The sequence below is a fragment of the Canis lupus genome, chromosome 16, assembly GCF_011100685.1.
Source record: "Canis lupus familiaris isolate Mischka breed German Shepherd chromosome 16, alternate assembly UU_Cfam_GSD_1.0, whole genome shotgun sequence".
NCBI lineage: Eukaryota > Metazoa > Chordata > Mammalia > Carnivora > Canidae > Canis > Canis lupus.
The window spans coordinates 55,305,361-55,328,640 of record NC_049237.1 but is presented as its reverse complement, the minus strand read 5'-3'; the positions used below and the strand labels follow the sequence as shown (position 1 = coordinate 55,328,640).

Here is a 23,280-nt window from a genome sequence, read left to right as displayed (position 1 = left end):
AACCAAGATCTATAAAGAACTTATTAAACTCAAAAGCAAAGAAACAACCAATCCAATCATGAATTGAGCAAAAGACATGAACAGAAATCTCACAGAGGGAGACATAGACATGGCCACCAAGCACATAAGAAAATGCTCCACATCACTGGCCATCAGGGAAATACAAATCAAAACCACCATGAGATCCCACCTCACACCAGTGAGAATGGAGAACATTAACAAGGCAGGAAACAACAATTTTTTGTCTGCTTTTTATTTAAAAAATGACCATGATTCTTTGGGAGGTGATACAAGATTGCTTTCCAGTCAGATCATAATTTCCACAATTTCTGTAATAACTATAAATTTGAAAGTTTCTCACTCTCCCCACCCCAATTCACTTTTGGCACCTGTGTGTGAAATGTCACTTCCAAAAAAAGGGGGAAAATATGCTGAATACTGGGTTTTCATCACACAGTACTCCTTTCGTGAGGAAAAATGTTCTGGTTGCTAAATTGAGAATATTGATACAAGAATGCTTAACAATATCTCATCAGTAAAAGCCTTTTTCTAACCAACTCTATGGCTGTCTCAGAAGAAAATTACATAGAAATAGCAGCCAATTCCTAGAGGTAAAAAGGCAATGGCTTATCTTCTCCTTTTCCACTTCTCCTAATTTTACATTTAGAATTAGAGCAAATCTATGAGAGGTAGCAGAAGGTCTGGCACAGGCTCTGGCTTCATGATTTGAAAATACAATTTCAACTCATCACATTCTTCAGAAGAACTCATTATACTTAAAAGAAACACACAAAGAGGCTCTCTTCACCTCTGCATGCAGAGGTTGACCAGAAGGACATACATTGGTTACCAACAGAGAAGGATGAGCCTACGATCTGGCAATTAGGAGATGGTGTATCCAAAGATATAGTCTTGACCTGGTTAGAAAACTGTGTCATTTGTAAAGTATATTACTCTTGAGTCTTCACTTACTTGCTAAAAAGAAGCTTCTACACAAAAATCAGGATGCTACAGGAGAGAAATAGCTAACACAGGCTATAGTTGGCTAATATTTAAATACAAAGAATTCAACTTTCATTTTTCATATGTGTGAAGGGTTTGTGAGCTTGTTACTGACCTATTTGGCCCAATTCATATTTATTTTTATTTTATCCACCGTGCTTCAGATCCATGGGGTATTGCCAAAAAACTTATCCCAAAAATCTCTCAGTTTTTATTAGAGCTTAATGGATTTATTTGAATACTTCTGTTAAGCTGATAAGAGTTAGGGAGAGTCTTATCCTACTCCCTTCCCCAAACCTAATTAGACATTTTTATTTCAAAACAAAAGATGGTGATATTATAAAACTAGGGAGGGAAATAAGATGCTATGACAGTACACTTCTTTTTAGTTAACACTTATTTCTTACCTATAGCACTACGTATGTGATAAAACTTTTGGGAAGGAGAAGGGAAGAAGGAAATTCCAAAGCCTCCCAACAAAGTAGCCATTCCAATGCATGGACAAGGGCTTATTTCTCCTGCCAGCCACTGATTCACAAATATTTTCCCCTTTTAAAGAAGTATGTGTGAATGAGGTTGGGGAGAGCAAGGAACACATCAAGGCGTCAACTATACTCTTCTCTTAATGAGCCCGCCCTGTGTCCTTAGTGGCGACTGACTTCATCCGCCATCTTGGCTTTCACGGTAAGCAACATCTTTCTTTAAAACTTTTCTTGTTCTTGCTGCTTTTCTTGCCGTTCTTGTCTTTGTTCTCGGACATGTTTTTGGCTCTGATTTCTCTCATTAGGTCAAAGAATACCTTGTCCACATTGGCTCGCGTTTTAGCTGATGTCTCCACGTACTGCACACCCCACTCCTCTGCTTTAGTCCTTGCCTCTTCGATGGGCACCTGCCTCCGCTCCTCTAGGTCGGACTTGTTTCCCATGACAAGCAATGGACTTGCCTTTTTTTTTTCTGGACCACATATCCATAATGGACATACAGTGCCCAAGGCCCTCAGATGCAAGAAAATATCGTCCTTGTCTATGCTATACACCAACCAAGTAACAACTGCTGCCACATCCTGGGCTCTCCTGGAAAGAGAGGTTCCTATAGACACTGGCGTGTGACCGTCCACATCCAGCTGTCCATTGAGCCTTGGGAGGCATAGCTACTGAGGTCTCCTCAATGCAGGAGAGAGTCGAACTTGAGGCCGCGGGCTTATCCCACCTGCAGGGGAGGTCTCCCCTGTTCTTCCTCAGTCCCTTGCTGGATGCCACCATACCAGAGAAGGTCAGCCCTCCCCAGTCCCCTTGGCTATGTAGGGAGCCCCCATGACATCAACTGAGTGAACTGCAATGGAGTTTGTCTACTTTATGGATGGTATGAGCACCATGCTACAGGGGGGGAGCTCATGTGGAATATTTATGTCCCTAATAAAGGACACAACCCACCCAACAGTCAGCAGTAGAAGCCAAGCTTTAGGCTGCCATTTAGCTCTGGATGCCCTGGTCAGCAAATGGTTCCATCAGCACCTCTTACAAACTCTTGGGCCACTGTCTAAGAGTTGTTCCTTTTAGGGTAAGGAACTCAGGGCACTCTTGCCTCAGAGATACCCCAAATATAAATCAAAATCACAGATGTCCCCACATGCAGTAAGGCCACAATGCAAGGCCTCCCTGGGACACCACTTGTCCTCCTTGGTGTTCCAACATTACAGATCGTGGCCAGACACTCATTTTGCTTCTCAGGATACATAATGCTGGCCCTACAGGAGGGACTCAATAAGTAAAATCCCACCTCCCCTGGAGACCACAAGCAGCCAGTGGAACTGAGAGGCACACACTGGTCTCCTCAAACAACTCCTATTTAAGCTTCAAGGTGTCAAACGGGCCTCCAGTGGAGGCCATCAGGGGCCTTGACAACACAGAGTTTCAAGACAAAAGGATGCACGTGCAGTTATCCACAAGCCGACTTCGGACTGCCCCTGGGATGGGAGACCAGAGTGGCTGCTATCGGCGTGGGAAAGAGGGGCACTGGTCCAAAGAGTGTCCAGTAGATCGCACAGGTCGTGTGGCAGACTTTACTGAGCAGCATAACGGACAGTATGGAGCAGTGCGCACGCCGTACACCCTGGGCTGCGGGGAACCCACGTGTTACAACGATGCATATGGAGCATCGACTCTTAGAAGCGCTACCGGGTCCGCTCTTATGAGGCAGTGGCGGCGGCAGCAGCAGCCTCTGCGTACAACTGCGCGGAGCAGTCCATGTCCCATCTGCCTCACGACCAGAGCACAGCTGGGACCAGTCACCCCAACCCCACTTCTGTTGATCCCTACGACAGACACCTGTTGCCGAGCTCAGGGGCTGCTGCCACTTCGGCTCTGTGGCTGCTGCCGCTGCCAACACCTCGTCCTACTATGGAAGGGACAGGAGCCCCCTTCGTCGTGCCACAGCTGTGCTCCCCACGGTTATGGGCCAGAGAGTGAGCTGCCGCAGGCCTCAGCAGCTGCACGGATTCTCTGTATGGCATGGCCCAGTGTGAGCGGGAGCACATGTGGACCGAGCACGGTGCTCAGCCTTTTGAAACTGGAGGTAGGATCATTGCGGACTGAACCCTGGGCTGCGGTCATATATGAGAACCTGCTCCGCGCGTCCCCTTGCCACGATGTTTCCATTGCTTCGTGTTTGAGTAAACAAAGGAGTTTGTGACCAACTGTGTTTTCTTTCTTAATTTAATTCTTATAAGTTGACTTTTCTTTCCTCTTGATACTAGTCCCTGTAGCCTTTCACTCCGTTCCTTATATTCTCAGCCTCTGAGCAGCCCTAGGTAAGGATTATGCTGGCATCCCCTTTTTCCTGTACCGTGGATCCCCCTCTTATCTTGCTTTCCTTAGGAATTGAGCCCTTCTCCCTGTCTACCTGCAACATCTCCTTTCCCTTTAAAATGACCATGTAGTGGCACGAGACCTTTTACTCTTCTGTTAGCTCTGGGCCCTAACGTTGAGGCTAATCTTCTGAAACTGCTAGGACCATTGGGGTTTTGGGGGTGGAGGTTGTTGTTTTGTTTGTTTTGCTTTATGTCTGACCTGTGATCGTGGTACAGCATTAGCTGAAATTTAGCCTCGTTTTATTTCACTCCTCCCACTTTTTAAAAAATATTTTGACAAATAAACGTTTCTAACACTTAAAAAAAAGTGAGAGAAAGAGGGAGAGTACGAGCAGGGGGAAAGGCAGAAGGAGAGACAAAGCGTTCCAAGCAGCCTTCTTGCCGAACATGCAAAGCTTGGCATCTGGCTTTATCCGACAACCAAGAGATCATGACCTGAGCCAAGATCAAGCGGGATGCGTAACCGACTGAGCCACTCAGATTTTATTGATTTATCCATGAAAGACACAGAGAGAGACAGAGACACTGGCAGAGGGAGAAGCAGGCTCCATGCAGGAAGCCCAATGTGGGACTCGATCCGGGTCTCAAGGATCACGCCCTGGGCCGAAGGCAGGTGCTCAACCACTGAGCTACCCAGGAGAGGAAAAAAGGGGTTTCTGAGGCAGAGCAGCATAAAGAGACACAAGGAGACATGAAATTATATGGCTTGCTCACACAACGCTGGTAGTGAAGTATGGCTGAAACCTCAAAGGCTGCAGATGGAGTGCTAATATGTTTTCAATGACGCATTTACAAGTTTTGACTTATTCTATAGTCAAAGAGTGAGTTATGAGCAGACGACATGATTCTTTCTGTATTTGTATTCAAATTAAAAGGGAATGGAAGAAAAAAATAGGGAGATTACTGTCTCTCTAATTTATTTGTTACTCCTTGCTGTTTCTTAAACTTCAGAATAGAATTACTACCATCATTTTTTTTACAGTTTTTTTAATGTCTTTTATTTTTAATTCTTTTAAGTAATCTCTCTGCCCAACATAGGGCTTGAATTCATGACCCTGAGATAGATAGAGTTGCATGCCCTACCAACTGAGCCAGCCAGGAGCTCCATTATTCATTGATCATCTTCATAACTACAACTTTTTATATTCTTTGTTTTCCTCATCATCACTTAGCTGCTTTGTTTTCTTTGCAGCCTGTTCCACTAAGGAGCAGTTGGTGGCCTCTCTTATTCTTTAACTTGAACAAACAGAAGGAGTAGCAATGTAAAAGGGTCCAGGGCCAACTTGACTTCAAATTCTTCCTCATTTCCAATGTGTCTTACAAGACCTCTCTTTTTGTTTCATTCTCTAGGATTAGAAGAAAGCCTTTGTTGTAATTTTAGTTAGCCTTATTAATGACACCTTTCCTTTATTTCAAATATTTGAGAATGTTTATATTATATGTAGGGATGAAGTTGAAGCCCACTGTTTGGGAGCCAAGACTGTATAGGAAAGACAGTATATAATACTTTGTGATATGAATGATTTATCTATCTCAGATTTCAGGTTACTGTTAACACTATTCTAAAAAGACAGTATCCATATATAGAAACATTTCTTATTGATAATGTTTTATGTAACTAAGTATTATGAAGATGAGTCCTTTTTGGTTTGATCTTTTTCCCAAATTAGGAATGAGTATTAAGATTTAGCATCAAGTTTATGATATATTTGAATTTTTGCTCCATGCATGCAACTTAATTTTTGTAAGTTAATACTGAGTTTTATAATATTAAAAACGGGTGTCAGCCTCACATGCCCAGCTGGTGACAATGTGGGAAGCTAGTAGGGATGGGTCAGCTTAGAGCAAGTTAAGTACTGCATGAATGTATTCCAATTCAAAAGAAGAAAAACCATTCTGTCTGCCAAACAAAATATATTCTGAAGGCTGGCTGTTTTGTAATACTTGATCTGAAATTTTTGGGGTCTGAAATTTATAAAAGAATTAAATTATAAAATGCTAAATGGCTTGCCTTTATTATGAAGTAATCAGTTACTTTATTTTTTTATTTATTTATGATAGTCACACAGAGAGAGAGAGACAGAGAGAGAGAGAGGCAGAGACCTAGGCAGAGGGAGAAGCAGGCTCCATGCACCGGGAGCCTGATGTGGGATTCGATCCCGGGTCTCCAGGATCGCGCCCTGGGCCAAAGGCAGGTGCCAAACCGCTGCACAACCCAGGGATCCCAATCTGTTACTTTAAAATCAAAAGAGAAGAAGAACTGGGGGTGGTGGAAGGGGAGGAGGGCGGGGGGTGGGAGTGAATGGGTGACGGGCACTGGGGGTTATTCTGTATGTTAGTAAATTGAACGCCAATAAAAAATTAAAAAAAAAAGAAATAAAGCAAATATCATGAAACCTAGTTATTACAAATTGCCATCTGTATTTATAATAACATTGGTAGCTATTTTTTTCTAATAAGATGAGTGGAATTTCCTTGATTATAGGTTTATTTTTATTATTTTCTATTTTGAAACGGCCAATATGCTTATGAGTAAGATTTGTGTGGTCAGCTTCTGTTCTTTCATAAACTTCAGATAAAAATCATTTTAGCTGTAACCAAAACCTGAAGTCTTTAAAAAATGGCAGATGTTAATTTAAAAACAGCATATACTAATTTAGTTTGCTGTGTGATTATGGTCTAATGGAAGTTTCATAAGCTTTCTTTTCCCCTAACTCAGAAAAGTATATGTCAGAGTTTTGGAGTATGTCCTTAGCCAAGAATTTTATCCACTTAACATATGTTTACAAACTTATATAAAGCAAAAACGAATGTAGGTAACTATAGTGAGCAAGAAATATAGTTTTGCTCATATTATCTGATGTTTGCCAAAAGAAGAATAAAAGATGTATGAATTAAATCATACAGAGAAAAATACACGTTTGAGGAAATTCAACAAGAAACAGATATCCCTGAAAGAGAACTTGGTAGAGCCCTGCAGTCCCTCGCCTGTGGTAAACCAACACAGCGGGTTCTTACAAAAGAACCCAAGTCCAAGGGAACAGAAAATGGCCACAGATTCACAGTTAATGATCAGTTCACATCCAAAGTACACAGAGTCAAGACTCAAACAGTTGCTGCCAAACAAGGTGAATCTGACCCAGAAAGGAAAGAAACGAGGCAGAAAGTAGATGACGACAGGAAACATGAGATCGAAGCTGCTATCCTGCGGATAACGAAATCCAGAAAGAAGATGCAGCACAGTGTGTTAGTAGCAGAGGTAACTCAGCAGGTGAAGGCTCGATTCTTCCCAAGTACAGTTGTTATTAAGAAACATATAGAAGGACTTATTGAAAGAGAATATTTGGCACGAACACCTGAGGATTGCAAAGTATACACATATGTAGCATAAAATGCGTTCAGAAATTTGATTTATCCTTGGACTGTACTCTTCGCATGGACTGAGAAGTTCTTTTAAATCATTAAATATTAAGACGACCATCTCTTCTATTAAATTACAGCACATGTTCTAGACCATTCAGATCAAGCCTTTACTCCCTTTGAGAGTTTTCAACATCAATTGATTGAGCTTCAGGCTTTACAGAGTTTATCCCTGTAGAGATCAAATTTTTTTTTTCTGGTTCTTCAAAATTTTATTAACAAAACCAGGGAGAGGGGAGGCAACAGTGAGCAAACTGCACAGTCCCACCCAGGCACAGAGAATGGAGAGACAGAGGGACAGACAAGGACAGAAGAAAATCCTGAGACCCTCTGATACCGGCAGCGGGGTAGTCAAATGGTGGGTGGGCACAGGGAGAAACTCAGGGACCACTGGAGAAACAGATGAATGGCAGAGCAGCCAAACGGGGGATTCGGGCGGCTCCCGGGCCTGGAATGCAGAACGTGGGGACTTCGGGGCCAGTGAGGCTCAGCGGTCAGCACTGGAGCGCGGCTCGGGAGTGAGCGGGTCATGCTGGATCGTGAGGTGCAGCGTCAGGGCCAGTGATCCTGCCCGTCAGTCCCAGCCGTGCGAACGGTGCGTTCCTGCTCAAACAGCTCGTCCGGCTTGTACCACGCGTGCACACGCTCCAGGGCCACTCCAGCAGCCGCAACCTCTCCCAGCAGTAATGCGGGTACACTGGCGTTTGGGCAGGAGGCAGAAGTCACCCGCGAGCTAAAGACATCACGCACAAGAGGACACCCACATACCTCATCAGCTGGCACTTCGGGGTCCCGGGAGTGCTCGGGGCACAGCACCTGGAGCCGTTTACAGTATGTCTTGCTCTGAGGGTTGTAGACATCACAGAAGAGTCGTGTAGCTCCCTCAATGTGTGTGGGGTACGTGGACCCAAAGGACGTCTGGCTCTCGTACTTGGCAGCAGCGCTCCATGTGGCGCAAGGCAACACGTGGGTTGATAGGGTGCCCGCAGGAGATGCAGAAGATCTGCAGGTCCGTGTCATCACTGTCACCCTCATTGCTTTTCCAAACAAGGGCCTGTTCTGGGATTGTGGGTGGACATGAAATGGGGACACTTGTCGGCCCATTTCATAGAAGCCTCCAGAGCTCTGCTACTATCGGCGGGTCCACCCCCCAGGCTTCCTTGGCCTCCCACCTTCCCCTCCAGCCTTGCCACACTTTCAGTGTGGGCTGCGGGGGCTGCTTCCGTACCCCTGTGGGGGCAGTGGGGTGAGTGGGGTCACCGTGGATCCACAGCTGTTCTGAGGGATGGATGCCTGGTGTGGGAACGCTTCCCTGATGCCACATCTTCCAACCTCCCCCAGCCCATGAGGCAGCTTGTGGATTCGACTGGCCTTGCCATCTGCCCCGGGCAGGAGGCCAGGCTTGCCTTTGCTCCAGCCCCAAGTGGCCAGGACAGAGGCAGCCTTGGCCGCCCCACTTTGTCGCGGACAGGCCTCTGACCTGTTCACATCCACTCTCTCCGGGGAAGCTGAGGGGAGCCGTATAGAATCCTTGTTCCATTGCATCATTACTGGAGTCTTGGGGCAGCTGCTAAAACCACTCGGTTTTAGTATTCCATGCGGGGAGTGGGGCAGTGTCCCATGGTGGGCTGGCCTGGGACCTTGTGCTGTGCTCCGTTCTGTCACCCAGTCACTGTAGATATTTTCTACCTTCCTGCATAACTCAGGTTCCAGGGTACGTGATCTGTTCTCGGTTCCCTTAATAAACAAAGTCAGTCCTCCAAAAAAAAAAAAAGAAAGAAAGAAATATGATCATCTCCTTTTTTTTCCCCCAACAATACCAGCCTTTGAGTTCTTTATTAAGCACCAGATTTTCACATGTGTCACTATAGGAGGGAGGCTTCAGATTCAACCAGACTCTGGCCCGTAGTCAGGAGAGATGTGGTGTGCTGAGGTATTCCTGTGTCTAGAAACAGGCACATGGCTTCAAGAGCAGCAGAAGTTGACTATGGGCATCATCGTCTTCCTTGAGAGAGTAAAGGTAAGTGTCGTTCAACCCAGGGAACTGAGGCTCCATCCCCAGGGGGAGGGCTTGGAGAGGTGGCCATAATGTCTTCAGGGATGCTGCCCTGAAGCATCCAAAGATGACATCCCATAGGCTTTAGAGAGCAGATCAAGAAGCTGCTTCTTTTCATCTTCTGGGAGGAAACTAAACTTTGCCGCATTGATGTTCAGTCTCTTAAACTCCTCCTCGGCAAAGTCCATGCCCTCTTTGGGCATCTGGTAATCCGTTCCAGGGTGGACTTGAAGATGAGTGGGTCATCCGTGTTGAGGGAGTAGGTAGCCTGGTCATGTTTGAGCCGAACCACTGCATGCTCCGTGTCCGAGTTCCAGGGGCCTGTGAGGTAACGGGACCAGGGGCAGATCTCGAAGTGCATGTTTTCCTGCTGCAGCCTGTCATAAAGGGCCTCGTCCTGCAGCGTGTGGTAGCCATGGCCCAGCCTCTCCATCTTGAGCGTGTCCACAGCCTCTTTGACCACCTCCGCTGAGCCCACTCCCCTGCATGCACAGTGCGGTGGATGCCTCTCCTCACAGCCTCCTGGTAGCCCTTCACGTGTCCCAGGAAGACACTGCTCCCTTTAATGGTCTCGTCTCCTGCCAGGTCGATGGCCACCACAGTCTGCTGGTACTTCGGACACAGCTCCACCACCTCCAGGGGCCAACTGGGCTGGTGGCGCAGGTGGCACAGGATGGACCTCACTTTCACCTTGAAGTCCCGTTCTCCCTCCTGCAGGCTCTGGCTCACCAGGGCCACCACCTCCCCTAGGATTTGCAAAATCTCTACATTAAAATTGATGTGGCAGTTTTAATACAATGTATACGAAATAGTCTAAAATTTACAATACCGGAAAACATGATTATTTTTTTTTCTCCTAAAGTTGAAAAGCTTGGAATGTATGTCCAACAGTGAGGTAAAACATTTTGTCTCTCAATTTAAAGAACTGTGCAAGGATAACATTCAAACACATTCAATTAGGGCACTTTTCAGTTTTGACAGGAATAATGAATTACTGTAGCCAACAAGGCACAGTTAGAAAATGCCAACATTTCAAGTCAATAAGAACAAGGCAGATAATATCAAGCAAATCTTTTAAAAAACTTTTCTTTTGAAACAATTTCTTTGAGGACAAAGGGCAGTTTGCTTCACGTGACTGTAATTTCTTGTGCCAGGGAGGAGTCTGCCCTAGAGAGCATCGGAAGGCAGCCACTCACTCATTCCTGCACATTGCAAAAGGGCAAAGAAATAAGGTCCGTGGAAGGCGCTACTCCCACGTGGAGGATGGAAGGCACTACTTTAAGTTTTTTCTTGTTTGGGGTTTTTAAAATCACGCCACCAGTGTTTGTTGCTCACACTCTCGTGCACGGCCACAGTGGCCCTTCGGCCTCCTGAGGTGCACAGCCAAGCCGTCTCCCCTCAAGGACGTGTGACCCATGTGCCTGGGCCAGTGTGGCTGTGTCCAGGACGCAACAGGGAGGCAGCGCTCCACAGGGTCCTGGGGCCATCCAGGTTGTGCCAGGGTCTCACAATGGGCTGAGTTGGACATAAAAGCAAACCTGTAAAAAGAGCAACAGCGTCAGGAGTCCCTAGAGAGAAGACCCTCAGCCACAGGACCTATCCTCCTGCCGGGGCCCCCCATCTGCAGCCAGCACCCCCTCTCATGTAGCGGACCCCCCACCCCCTGTCCCGCCTCCCAGGGTGAGTGGGGAGGCTGGCATGGGTTTTGAAGCAGGAGCTCTGCCAGGAGTCTTGCGACAGGCTAGGCTCACAGAAGATCATTGACCGGACCCTGTTGTCCATCCTGACATGGGCTGGAATCCCAGCAGTCTACACATTGGGACACTCAGAGGCTCTGAGCATCAGTCTCAGGGCACCATAAGATTAGATCCACGCTTGTGTTTGTCCCGAATCTTAATGATGTTTCCACCTGTCTTCAACCTGACACCTGCAATCCCTCCTCCCTGCCCCGCCCTCCCACTGGCTGTGAGAGGATGCATCCTGAGGTCTTCACTATACTGACACTTCACTAGCCAGATAGGATGTCCCCTGTCCTCATCCCATGTGCCACTCCATGAGGACGGCCTCCCATTCATGTGCTTGGCAGGTTCACTGGCATTTGAGTGGATGCACTGACCCCTGCCCCTTCCACCCCCAGGTAAAGTGCAGGGACTGTGGGGCCTTTGGACACAAGGCATCAAGCACCAGATGCCCCATAAAACACTGGGGCACGACCCTTGTTCCCATGGACTTGGGCTCCAGGAGGCTGAAGGAGAATGTGGAGCCGGGGAGTCAGCGGGACCAGCGGCACCAGGCTGGGCTGTTGGACCAGGCTGAGAGGGAGAAGGCAGAGAGACGAAGGTGAGGAATGGGGCTTGTGACCCGATCGCCAGGGCTGACACGACAGACCCCGAGTCCGTGTGCATGCACAGTGTGCAGGGCGGCTGCAGGCAGAGCCAGGCTGGGCGAGGCAGGCAGAGGAGCTCCCAGACTAACAGGGTCCACATTTGGGTGATGGAGCTGTCCCTGCTGATTTGGTGTGGGATTTGTGGCTGGACAAGTGTCCCTGCACCAGTGAATGTATGGAGCTTGGCACATGCCAAGGCAGACCCTTTCTGACTCTGCATGAAACAAACTGCCAGGATGACCTGGTGGGTCACTGTAGTCAGGGTGGGGCAGAGGTGGGCAGAGAGTGGCTGAGGAGGGAAAGGACCAGGTTGGCCCAAGCCCCGAGCAGGTGTCTGGCTGGAAGCCAGGGAAGGGAGTTCCTTCTCCTTTCCCTGCTTTGATTTCTTGTGCAGGCAAGAAGCCGAGCAGAGGAAGGCCCTGCTCCACGGGTTCCCCAGGAGACCCCGGGAGGGGCAGAAGCGCACCTGGAAGGAAGACACAGAATCTTGTTACTATGTGAGGGTGAGTGTGTGCTGCTTCCCCGGCTGTGCCCTTGGGCACTCCCTGGGCTCCATGTGCCTCCTGGGGGAGGTGGGGCTCCACTTCCTCTCTGACCAGTGGCAGTTGAGCAGCGTGGTCTTTGCACCCTTTTTTTCCTTGGTGCCCATGATATTGCCTTGTGCCTTGTATGTGTGTGAACCGTGGCTGGTTGGCATGTGATGGTCATTGGTGGGCACTCCTGGAGCACATACCACCTCAGAGAACAGGCCTCTGTCCTTCATGACACATTACCCCCCTGCCCATCCCCTCTCAGGAGCTGCCACCATGACTCTCCAGCATCAGGACTCTTATTGCCTCATGAGCATAGTGGATGGAAGAGCTGGTCCAATAGAAGAAGCATCGCTGTGAGGCAGGACTTTGCGTGTCCCCCCATAATGTCTCAAGGGCATCAAAAGCATCCAGTCATACCTTTGTTCCGGACCAGCCCTGCAACTGCATTCCCTACTCCCAGGGTGAGTCAGATCAACAGATCCCATCTTTTTCTTTCCCTGTTCCGGGTGAGGGGGTTGTTACTAAGGTCTTGGCCGTTAGTTGGTTTCTTTCTTTCTTTCCTGAGTGTTCATTTTGCCTTAGTGCTGGGGCCAAACTCATGGAGTCCCAGGTGTTCTCTATTCCCACAGTGTCCACACATGCCGATGCCTGTCTACACCACCAGGAGGCCTTCTATCCCTGAGCCTGCCCTGCTGATGGAACCACGAACTGACAATCCGGTCATGAGTGTCTGGTCCCATTCCACATCTCATCTCAGAAGCCCTCAAGTTAGCCTCAGCCCACCTGGTGGACCGCCTGGTGCCCAGGAAGTGCCGATCACTGACACCCCTCAGCCGGCTCGCCAACCCTGTGTCAGGGCTGACAGCCTGGTTGTGCAGCAGAGAGACAAGAGGCCCTGCAGAGTGTCCCTCGAGGGTCCCCAGGCTGGCTCCCAGGGCCATGGGCTCGGACACACCCAGGCACCACCCAAGTATCCTGAGGAGAACACCCGTCCCGCTGTCAGCAACGCATTGGCAGACAATTCCCAAATGCCCCCCCCAGGCTCCAGGCAAGAAATGTGCCCACATGCCCCTAGACAGGACCCTGAACCCCCGAAAGAATGCGTGGTGGAGCCCCAGCCAGCACACCTGCAGGAGCATCCAGGAGGGCCTGTGGGGAATTCAGGGAATCTGTGTGCTCCAGGAAGCAGACATGCCCGTGGATGCACAGCCAGGCCCCCGCATCCCAGGAAGACACCTGCCCTCCAGCCAAGCAAGGGCCCCCAGCCCACACCTGCCACACCTCACTTGGAGACACTGCAGCCATGCACCGAGCCCCCATGGCCGCACTCTGCGCGGGCCCCCACTCAGCCCCTGGAATGGTCTTCACCAGATTGGACAGAAGCTGCTGGAGCTCCCGGTTCCTTGCAGCTCCCTCATTCTTTCCTCCCGAGAAGCCAGGCCCTGCTCAGGGCCCTCCTGCCCCCCACCTGTTGAACGGAGCCTGTGTCTGTGGCCCCTGGAGTGTCCTCCACGGTGACCTACAGGTGTCCTCATCCTCAGAAGACTGCACACCAAATTGTATGTGGGAATTTTTTATTAAGAATAAAAAAACACACAACTTTGTAATAACATTTTAGAGCAAAAACAAACAAAGCAGATGCAATATTTTACATAACAATTTCAGAGAAATAATATCAACAAGTACAGAAAATGTCTTCTAGGAGAAAACATGGTGTAATTTGCAAAACTCTGGATGGGATCTTTTTCTAAATCAGAAATTCAGACATTTATAAAACAATTTCAGATTAACTTGTTAATTTCTGTTACAACCAAGTTACAAATTGCCAGGATGATTTCCCTACATTTGTTAGAAAATGGATTTCACCAAGACAAACTGACATTCCAGACTGGGAAGCACGATTTGACATTCTTATAGATTTACCTAAAGAAAAACTGCAACATCTGTGTAGTGGGGGGAGTGTATGTGTAGGCGCACAAAAGCAGGACACTCAGCACGTGGTGGACTTGACGGTTTTCATCCAGTTCAGCGGGGGAATTGCTGGTTCACCACATCAGTCCAGGTGGGGACATATCCTCATTCCCACAGACACCTCCTCAGTGTCCTCTGCTGTGGAGGACAAGTCCCCGAGTCCATGAGCTGTCTCATTCCCTATGACAGTCTTCAGAGGACGGGGATACCTGCAGATCCTCTTACGGAACTCTTGGCAAGACATGCACACAGGCTCCCTCACTCTTTACGACACAATAAACTGTATTGGCCATAAGAAACACAATTCCCAGACATGAAAGAAACCCTGACACCTTAGATCTCTAATTTGTCTTAGGTACATGAAAATCTCCAAAAAAGCCTGATTTCTTCTGCACAGATCCTATTGTCCCTTACTATCCAGTAAGGGTGGCATGTCCAAGTTTGAATACAGAGTGAAAATAACATTATGATGTGATGTTACAACTGCACAACTACGGTCACACTCAGAGGCGTTTGCTGGTCATGCAATAATTTCCATTCTACAATGAACTTGTCAAACTCTTCTAAAGAAATGCAATGATAACACAGAACTCCTATAACCTGACCTCAAAACGCTTTGGTAGACTCATGAACTTGGCACTGTTTTCCAGAGGTATCAACCCAGGTCCAAATTTGAATTTGAACTGGTCTGAAATCCAGAGTCCACTTCTTCTGGGTCAAGAGATGCCACAGAGAAGACGGTAGCAAAATAGTCATAAAAAGTTATGTTCAGTGGGAGGCTGGGCATTTCCCTTTGGAATAAGAGTCCTTGTTAGTTTGCTTCTCTTCAGTCTTAATGTGGGAGAGAGTGAAGGGAACATAATAAAATCACTGTGGTTCAATCAGGTCTGGATGCAGTTATCGCCCCAAAAATAAGCACTTAATTTCCATCTTACAATTTCCAAGCAATGACCAAGACACATCGCTAGCAAGACCCAATACATACTTATGTTCGGAGAAATATTCTTTCAATATAAATAGAAGAAAAGCATTGGGAAGTGGGGAGCATGACGAAAGGGTCAAACATACTGACTTCAACCCCAGGTCCTCAGGATCATATCCACTCTCAACCCTGATTGCTCACTGCCTCTCACCTGCAAGTGGCCCCCACTCTCCCCAAGGCTGAAGGAGAGGCAGGTTCCTCGATACACCCCATATGAAATCCACACTATCCCAATAAAAGATCATGACAATGAACCAGGTTTAAATATCAGTGTCCTCAAGTTTCAGTTGAAGGCCATATCCCATGAACACACCAGATAGATGGTTCTTCCATACATATAGAACACACACTTCACATAACACAAAATATTTCCAGTATGGGACTGTGTTCGGGTTTGGAGTGAGTGAGTGACGCTGTGTGTGTGGGTGTGTGCGCCCATGTGCACCAAAGTTAGGAGACACATCCCTGGACTGCTTCCCCAGAACTCTGTCCCTTCTTGCTCATCCTCTTGGTAGGTCGGGCTCTCCCTGGCACACGCGGGACTTTGGCCACGTCCCCGGCCACCTGAGGTGGGAGCATCCCAGCCGCAGTGGTGAGCAGGTCGACGGTCTGCTGAGGATGATTCTTCGGCATCTCAGGTCTGTATTTGGAGTGGTGAAGGATGACTGCGTTCGCAGGAAGAGCAATTTCTCTTCCCCTGACATTGAGTTCAGGCTTAGGTCGATTGCGTTCCTGGAGGCATCTCCACTGGTCTAATGTCATTTGTTGCCTTGAGGTCTCTTCCCCACGCTCCTCCAACTCAGGAAGGTTCACGGAGGGATCCGTTGCCGGCTCTCCTGAGGCCTCACCCACCACTGTGGGGTCTGCCTCGGGAGATGCGAGTCCTCCCTCCTCGACTGACTCCCTCCCAAGGTCTCTCTCCAGATCAGTCTTCTGCATATAAAAGAGGACATAGGCAGGTTGGCGCAGCGCGCAAGTCACATCACAGGCGCTGACCTTAGCATCATCCATTTTATACCACTGGCCATTTCCTGCCTTTACAAAACAGAAGTAATGTCCGCTGTGGCAACTCCTCCCAGCATGCACCAGCACGGCATAGAGCACATAAACCAAGGGTCCTGCCCTCTGCTCAGACAGGTAGTGTTGCATGTCAAGGCGCTCAGGATATTGCACCTCCTTAGTCATTTTGTTGCCTGTCAAGTCTGAGAATCGTCTCAAGACCAGGATGAGGACCTTCGGGGAAGTGTGCAAAGTCAACACCTTGGACGCAGGCACCTTCTCCAGACACTTACTACAATGGTAGGCATTTTCACCTTCCAGCAGTTCGGGCTTCACCAACTGCTCCAAAGCTTGGCTGACGCTGTGAGCATCCCCGATGTCCAGGCTGATGTCCAGGTAAGGTTCCAGAGTGCTCGAAATGCCTTGGCAGTGGAGACACTGGATTTGAGACCTCCAGTACCCCCCAAAGAGTTGCTGGATGAGGGTGCTGTCCTGAGGACACTCAGGGTCTGAGAGCTTGTCCTCAGGCAAGCACGCTTGCTGCATTGCATCCAGAATGAACATGAGATACTCATGGGCATCTTCCTGCTTGTGTCTGTGGAAGGCGGCGAGCAGGAGTGGCAGGGGCCGGAGCACACGTCCAGGATGGCAGAGAACCCGCATCAGGTGAGCCTGCAGGGTACACAGCATGCAGGATGTCTGCCTCCTACAGGTGGTCCCGTGCTGCTGGGACAGCATGTAGCTGGCGAGGGGCTCTGTGTAGGTCAGACACTGTAGGGTCGCATTCACATAGCAAGTGTTGCCCATGTTCTGAAGCCCGGCTCCCACCTGGGAAAGGCTCTTCCAACTCAGAGGCGTCTTGGTGGGAGGCAGCCCTGCTGATGCGGGAGCCAACGGGTCAGTCGGGGAGGAGAGAGTCTTTGATGCAGGAGATGTCCTCTCGGGCACAGAGGGTCCTCCGTGGACTTCAGCACCGCCTCTCCTTGACCAGTATGACTGGGGTTTGGGAGAGGCGCTGAACTGAGGCTCCTCTGAGGGGTGGAGGTGGGCAGCCTCCATGTCTGCAGAAACAGTGTCCACAAGATACATTCAACCAGGAGCTTCAGGTCGCAAAGGGATGCTCCTCTCACTGAGCCGTTTTCAAATGGCAGATAGTGAACCTCTCCTCCACCTTTATGGCTTTTGGGCCCTGGGATAAGGCACAAAGTCCTCTAATCCACTCTAATTGCTTGATTGGATTACGGGATTTGGGTGTGGTCCCTCCCTGACGGAGACCATTCAGGTCAGCCCAGCTCCTATTCTTGCCTCCCACAACAGGCAACTTTCAGATTATTCTCAACCACCTCAACTGTCCCTGCACCTTTCTCAACAGAATTTGTTCAGAGTTTCTATGTTCAGAGGAAACCTTTTTGAATGTCCTTTCCTTTGAGTAACCCCAAGGGAGCCAAGGAGTGTTAGACGTTAGTGCTCTAGGACAGGGAAGATCACTCTCCCAAAGGAGCTCAGGTATCACATAGGAACTCGTTCTCCTCACCAGCAGAATGTTTGTAGCTGAAACCAATTATTTGGGAATATGGCATCCATTGCTTGGCTTCTCCACTTCTATCTCTCTGGACTATGATTCCAATCTACAAAGATTGTGAATGTTTTGATGAATACCAGTTTCTGCCTTGGTGTGGCCCGGGTCCACCACAACAGGAATTCTCTCACTGGTTTAATGTTTTTGGGAAACATTCCTTTGAAACTCCCTTTCCTACAAGAGTCTATATCCTAAATCCAGTGTTTATATGCCTCATTTTACCTGTACAAGACCGCGGGACCTTGAACACAAGGCACCAAGCACCAGATGCCTGGTAACACACTGGGGTGCAACCTTCCTTCCCCTTGCCTTGGGCTCCAGGAGGCTGAAGGAGAATGTGGAGCCGGGGAGTCAGCGGGACCAGCGGCACCAGGCTGGGCTGTTGAACCAGGCTGAGAGGGAGAAGGCAGGGAGACGAAGGTGAGGAATGGGGCTTGTGACCCAAACGCCAGGGCTGATACGACAGACCCCGAGTCCGTGTGCATGCACAGTGTGCAGGGGGGCTGCGGGCAGAGCCAGGCAGGGCGAGGCAGCCAGAGGAGCTCCCAGGCTAAGAGGGTCCACATTTGGGTGATGGAGCTGTCCCTGCTGATTTGGTGTGGGGTTTGTGGCTGGAGCAGTGTCCCTGCACCAGTGAATGTATGGAGCTTGGCACATGCCAAGGCAGACCCTTTCAGACTCTGTATGTAAGAAACTGCCTGGACGACCTGTTCAGCTCCCTGTAGTTAGGACGAGGGGCAGAGGTGGGCGTAGATTGGCTGAGGACGGAAAGGACCAGGTTGGCCCAAGCCCCAAGCAGGTGTCCGGCTGGAAGCCAGGGAAGGGAGTTCCTTCTTCTTTCCCTGCTGATATTTCTCGTGCAGGCAAGAAGCCGAGCAGAGGAAGGCCCTGCTCCACAGGTTCCCCAGGAGACCCCAGGAGGGGCAGAAGCGCACCTGGAAGGAAGACACGGAATCTTGTGACTATGTGAGGGTGAGTGTGCGCTGCTTCCCGGGCTGTGCCCTTGGGGACTCCCTGGGCTCCATGGGCCTCCTGGTGGAAGCGGGGCTCCACTTCCTCTCTGACCAGTGGCAGTTGAGTAGGGTGGATTTGCACCCAGTTTTCCCTTGGTGCCCATGATGTTGCCTCCCACCTTCTATGTGTGTGAACACTGGCTGTTTGACGTGTGAAGGTCATTGGCGGGCACTCCTGGAGCACATACCAACCTCAGAGAAGAACAGGCCGCTGTCCTTTGTGACACATCATCCCACACTGCCCATCCCCACTCAGGAGCTCCCACCATGACTCTCCAGCAGCAGGACTCCTATCTCCTCATGAGCAGAGAGGATGGAAGCGCTGGTCCAATGGAGGAAGCATCGCTGTGAGGCAGGACTTTGCGTGTCCCCCCCATGTCTCAAGGGCATCAACAGCATCCTGTCAGGCCTTTGTTCTGGACGAGCCCTGCAGCCAGATTCCTACTCCTAGGTCAACAGATCCCAACTCTTTCTTTCCCTGTTCCGGGGGAGGGGGTGGTTACTAGGGTCCTGGCCATTTGTTGGTTTCTTTCTTTCTTTCCTGAATGTTCATTTTGCCTTGGTGCCGGGGCCAAACTCATGGAGTCCTGTGTGTTCTCTTTTCCCACAGTGTCCACACATGCCGATGCCCGTCTACACCACCAAGAGGCCTTCTATCCCTGAGCCTGCCCTGCTGATGGAACCACGTACTCAGCCCCCTGACATAAGACTCCCGTCCCATTCCACCTCTCATCTCAGAAGCCCTAAAGTTAGCCTCAGCCCACCTGGTGGACCTCGGGGTGCCCAGCAAGTGCCGATCACTGACACCCCTCTGCCGGCTCGCCAACGCTGTGTCAGGGCTGACAGCCTGGTTGTGCAGCAGAGAGCCAAGAGGCCCTGCAGAGTCTCCCTTGAGGGTCCCCAGGCTGGCTCCAAGGGCCATGGGCTGGGACACACCCAGGAACCACCCAAGTATCCTGAGGAGAACACCCGTCCCGCTGTCAGCAACGCATTGGCAGACAATTCCCAAATGCCCCTCCAGACGCCAGGCAAGAAATGTGCCCAGATGCCCCTAGACAGGTCCCAGAACTCCCGAAAAAAACCGGGATGGAGGCCCTCCCAGCACACCTGCAGGATCATTGAGGAAGCCCCTCTAGGGATATTGGGGAGTCTGTGTCCTCCAGGAAGCAGACGTGCCCATGGATGCACAGCCCGGCCCCCGCAGACCAGGAAGACACCTGCCCTCCATCCAAGCAAGGGCCCCCAGCCCACACCTGCCACACCTCACCTGGGAACGCTGCAGCCGTGCACCGAGCCCCCACGGCCGCCCTCTGCGCGGGCCCCCACTCAGCCCCTGAGAATGGTCTTCACCAGATTGAACAGAAGCTGCTGGAGCTCCCGGTTCCTCGCAGCTCCCTCATTCCTTCCTCCCGAGAAGCCAGGCCCTGCTCAGGGCCCTCCTGCCCCCCACCTGTCGGACGGAGCCTGTGTCTGTGGCTCCTGGAGTGTCCTCCACGGTGACCTACAGGTGTCCTCATCCTCAGAAGACACTGAGAGCGAATGAGCCAGCTCCTGGCCTCGGACATTATCCTCCACCCCAAGCACCCTGAGGGGGTGACTGTGGACCTGAGGACGTGGCCCCTCCTGGACTGATATGGGGAATCAGCACTTGCTCAGCTCCTTTGCATGGGAATCCTGGGTCCACAGCCTGCTGCCTCTCATGCTCCTTGATAGGTTCAGGGGATACGTAGACATTGAGGGTCTCCTGCACACCCAGTGTTCTGCGTGAAGTACTAGCCAGGCAATGTGGATCCCTGAGCATCCAGTATGGGTGCCATGTGCTCCACATGGGGCCGCGGTCGCACGTGGTCTGTAATGGGATGAGTTGACAGTTTCATTCTTTATATATCCTGAAACCCACTTCAATGTTGGGTAATGATGCTTCCTTTCAGAGGCCTGAGCATGGAGATTTATCTCTCTCCAGATGATTTCCTAAGAAGGCAAAGTTTGACTAGTGGGCATGTAATGGTCCAAATAGCACAGGACCCAGGACTGGGTAGTTCCCTCTGACTGTCTGTCTTTCTCTCTCTGTCCCTCGTTCTCAGGCATATCTCTGAAGTGGGCCAATGGAAACAATACAACACCATGTGATACCAAACCAAATGAAACTCAGCAAAACCAAACCAACCCAAACGAAACCAAACCAAAGCACATCCATAGTTGTGTCGTGAGGATTTCTTTTTTAGGAAAAACAACTGACTGCTCTTTCCTCACTCCAGAGCTCCTGTTCAAGGGTGTTCCCTCTCTCTGTGCATATGGAGGGTAGAGGAGCTCCTCGATGTGCACACTAGGCTTTTAAAAGTCAGAGGGCAGTAGAGAAGCCACGGTGTGGGATCCTTCTCCCACCCTCAAGCCCTAAGTAACTCCCATTCATGCAATCATTATGTGACCCGGGTCAGATTCTGGTCCCTGGAGCCTCAGGCCCCTGTCTCATTCCATGAAAGCTGCCCTATTGCTGCCTCATGGCTTCAGAGGAAAATGCAGCTTCCTGGGCACTCAAGGGATGCATGCCACAACAGAAATATTCCCTACTTTCTGGAAGCCTATGAGGATCCCAGGGGTCCAAGGGTAGGAAGGCCTATCCTCACAGGGGATGTCGGGATTGGAGCTAGTGAAGTAGCCTAAGGATCCTTGGACCTGCAGGTGTATAGGGCACAGGGGTGAGGATGCAGGCAGGCTTGAGCAAAGGGCCTTCAGGCTGGGCTCTCCAGCAGAACTGGCACTTCATGTGCTTGAAGGGGATTTGGTCCATGTGCCCAGGGAGACCAGGGAGAAAGGCTAGCGGAAGAAGGTCTGAGCAGGCCTGTGCTCTCCCCTCTAGTCACCTCACGTGTCTTTGCTTCCCTGCCATCAAAACACCAAACCAAAGCAAACCAGACCAAATCTATCTTCCCAATGGAAAATCCACTCTCATCCAGATATGGAGGAAGACAGAGTTATCTGGACAAGCTGGCATAGGTTATGGATATACCATGAGCCTGAGACACTAAATCTCAAATTGTCAAGAAGCAAAACTTATATATGGAGAACAATAAAATTCATTCCAGTGACAAGAACCAAACATAAAGAATGTATCTATAAAATATGAGTGTAAAAAATTGAAGTTACCAAATGTCTTAAAATCAGAGTTGAGAAAACACGAAACCAGTGGAAAAGGGGAAAAAGACAAAAAAGCATCACGGAATTTTAAACTGCAGATATAGGAATCATTAGATGAACAGTCAAATTCTCTATACTGTGTTGTCCCCACCTGGAATACGCAGCCCTTTGATGTCCATACACATGGTGTTCATGGCATCTTGTGAGCTGATCTCCTGGGGGAGGGGCCTGCTGCACTGATGCTCAGGGTCTGTTCCTGGTCCGGCTTACACGTCCCCTTGCCTCGGGGCTGGGCTCACTGTGAGCTCTTTCTGGTTTTCCTGTGTGGCTTTGTTCCCTGAAAGCCCCCTGTGCCTCTTTAGGAGACCAACACGAAATGGCTGGAATCTGATCTCCAGCCTGAGAGCAGAAAGATCAGGGTCCCGCTCTTCAGTAAGCACTCAGGGCCAAGCAGGAGTCACTGGGGTGTGCCAGATGCTGCAGATGCCTGTGGTGGGTGCCCAGACCAGTCTGCCAGGAGAAGAGAGAGGGTTGCCCTGTTACTGTTCCTTCCAGGGTCTCTGCACTGAGAGCTGTCCCCCGGGGGTGCACCTACACTCTCTGCCTCTCCCAGGGGAAGGGGCAGGGTCCCCACTTCCCTGTCCTTTGCAGGATTCCCATGTGGAGAGTGGTCAGCCGATTAGGCAAAGTGGTTCCAGTTTTAGGGCCAACTGAGCTGTGAGGCACCTTGCACTCTTGTTGGCCATGACCAGTGTCCACACCCCAAGGCTTGGGAACTCCACCCCCGTGGGCACCCCCATTCTTTCTGGGACTCTGAGAATTCTGAGACACTGTGTCCAGAGTAGTGTCTGCCCATTTCACCACCTGAGCTCATTTCAGGCAAGGTTGTGTCTCACCGGATCAGATTGCTAAGGCAGATTGAAATGTGGGCTCTGTGGCCCTTCCCTTTCCCGATTCTGGGGTGCGTAAACTGCCCGCCCTGCCATTCACCTTCTGATATATCACTTTGGATTCACGTCTCGCATCTCCCACCTTGCAGAGGGTGGTCGCTTTTCTACTGAAGAGTTCCAGCAATTCTTTTATTAAACGTCAGGTGGGATTCCTACCTTTTCACAACGATCGGATAGCATCTACCTACCATCAAGGATCCAGCTGAGCGGAGGTCCCCAGTTTTCGACAATCTTGCCCCTTCACTATCTTATTTCTTTGCAATTGTAATTTTGCCAGTGTTTTACACAGTTGAGCTCACTGAATTTTTAAATATATTTATTCTTGCGATAACAATAATCAATTATCTCAGGTTCCTCGGGGAGTTGGTACATACACAAAGCC

The 23,280-nt window shown here is 49.8% G+C and overlaps 1 protein-coding gene and 3 pseudogenes across 1 annotated transcript; 1 reads left to right on the top strand and 3 right to left on the bottom strand.

The window, feature by feature from the left end:
* Positions 1-2,339: 2,339 nt before the first annotated feature.
* On the top strand, positions 2,340-3,568 carry LOC119869254 (annotated as a pseudogene).
* A 4,210-nt stretch (positions 3,569-7,778) lies between these two features.
* Positions 7,779-8,836, bottom strand: LOC119869255 (annotated as a pseudogene).
* A 527-nt stretch (positions 8,837-9,363) lies between these two features.
* Positions 9,364-13,207, bottom strand: LOC119869256 (annotated as a pseudogene).
* Positions 13,208-15,160: 1,953 nt separating this feature from the next.
* Positions 15,161-17,277, bottom strand: LOC119869258 (ubiquitin carboxyl-terminal hydrolase 17-like protein 6). The gene has a single exon (XM_038559208.1). The coding sequence runs from the start codon at positions 17,275-17,277 to the stop codon at positions 15,670-15,672; it is 1,608 nt and encodes a 535-aa protein (XP_038415136.1). The 3' UTR covers positions 15,161-15,669.
* Positions 17,278-23,280: the final 6,003 nt, after the last annotated feature.

What these genes read in the sequence shown, in the direction of transcription:
- LOC119869258 (XM_038559208.1), bottom strand. Translation starts at nt 17,277, where the DNA reads ATGGAGGCTGCCCACCTCCACCCCTCAGAGGAGCCTCAGTTCAGCGCC.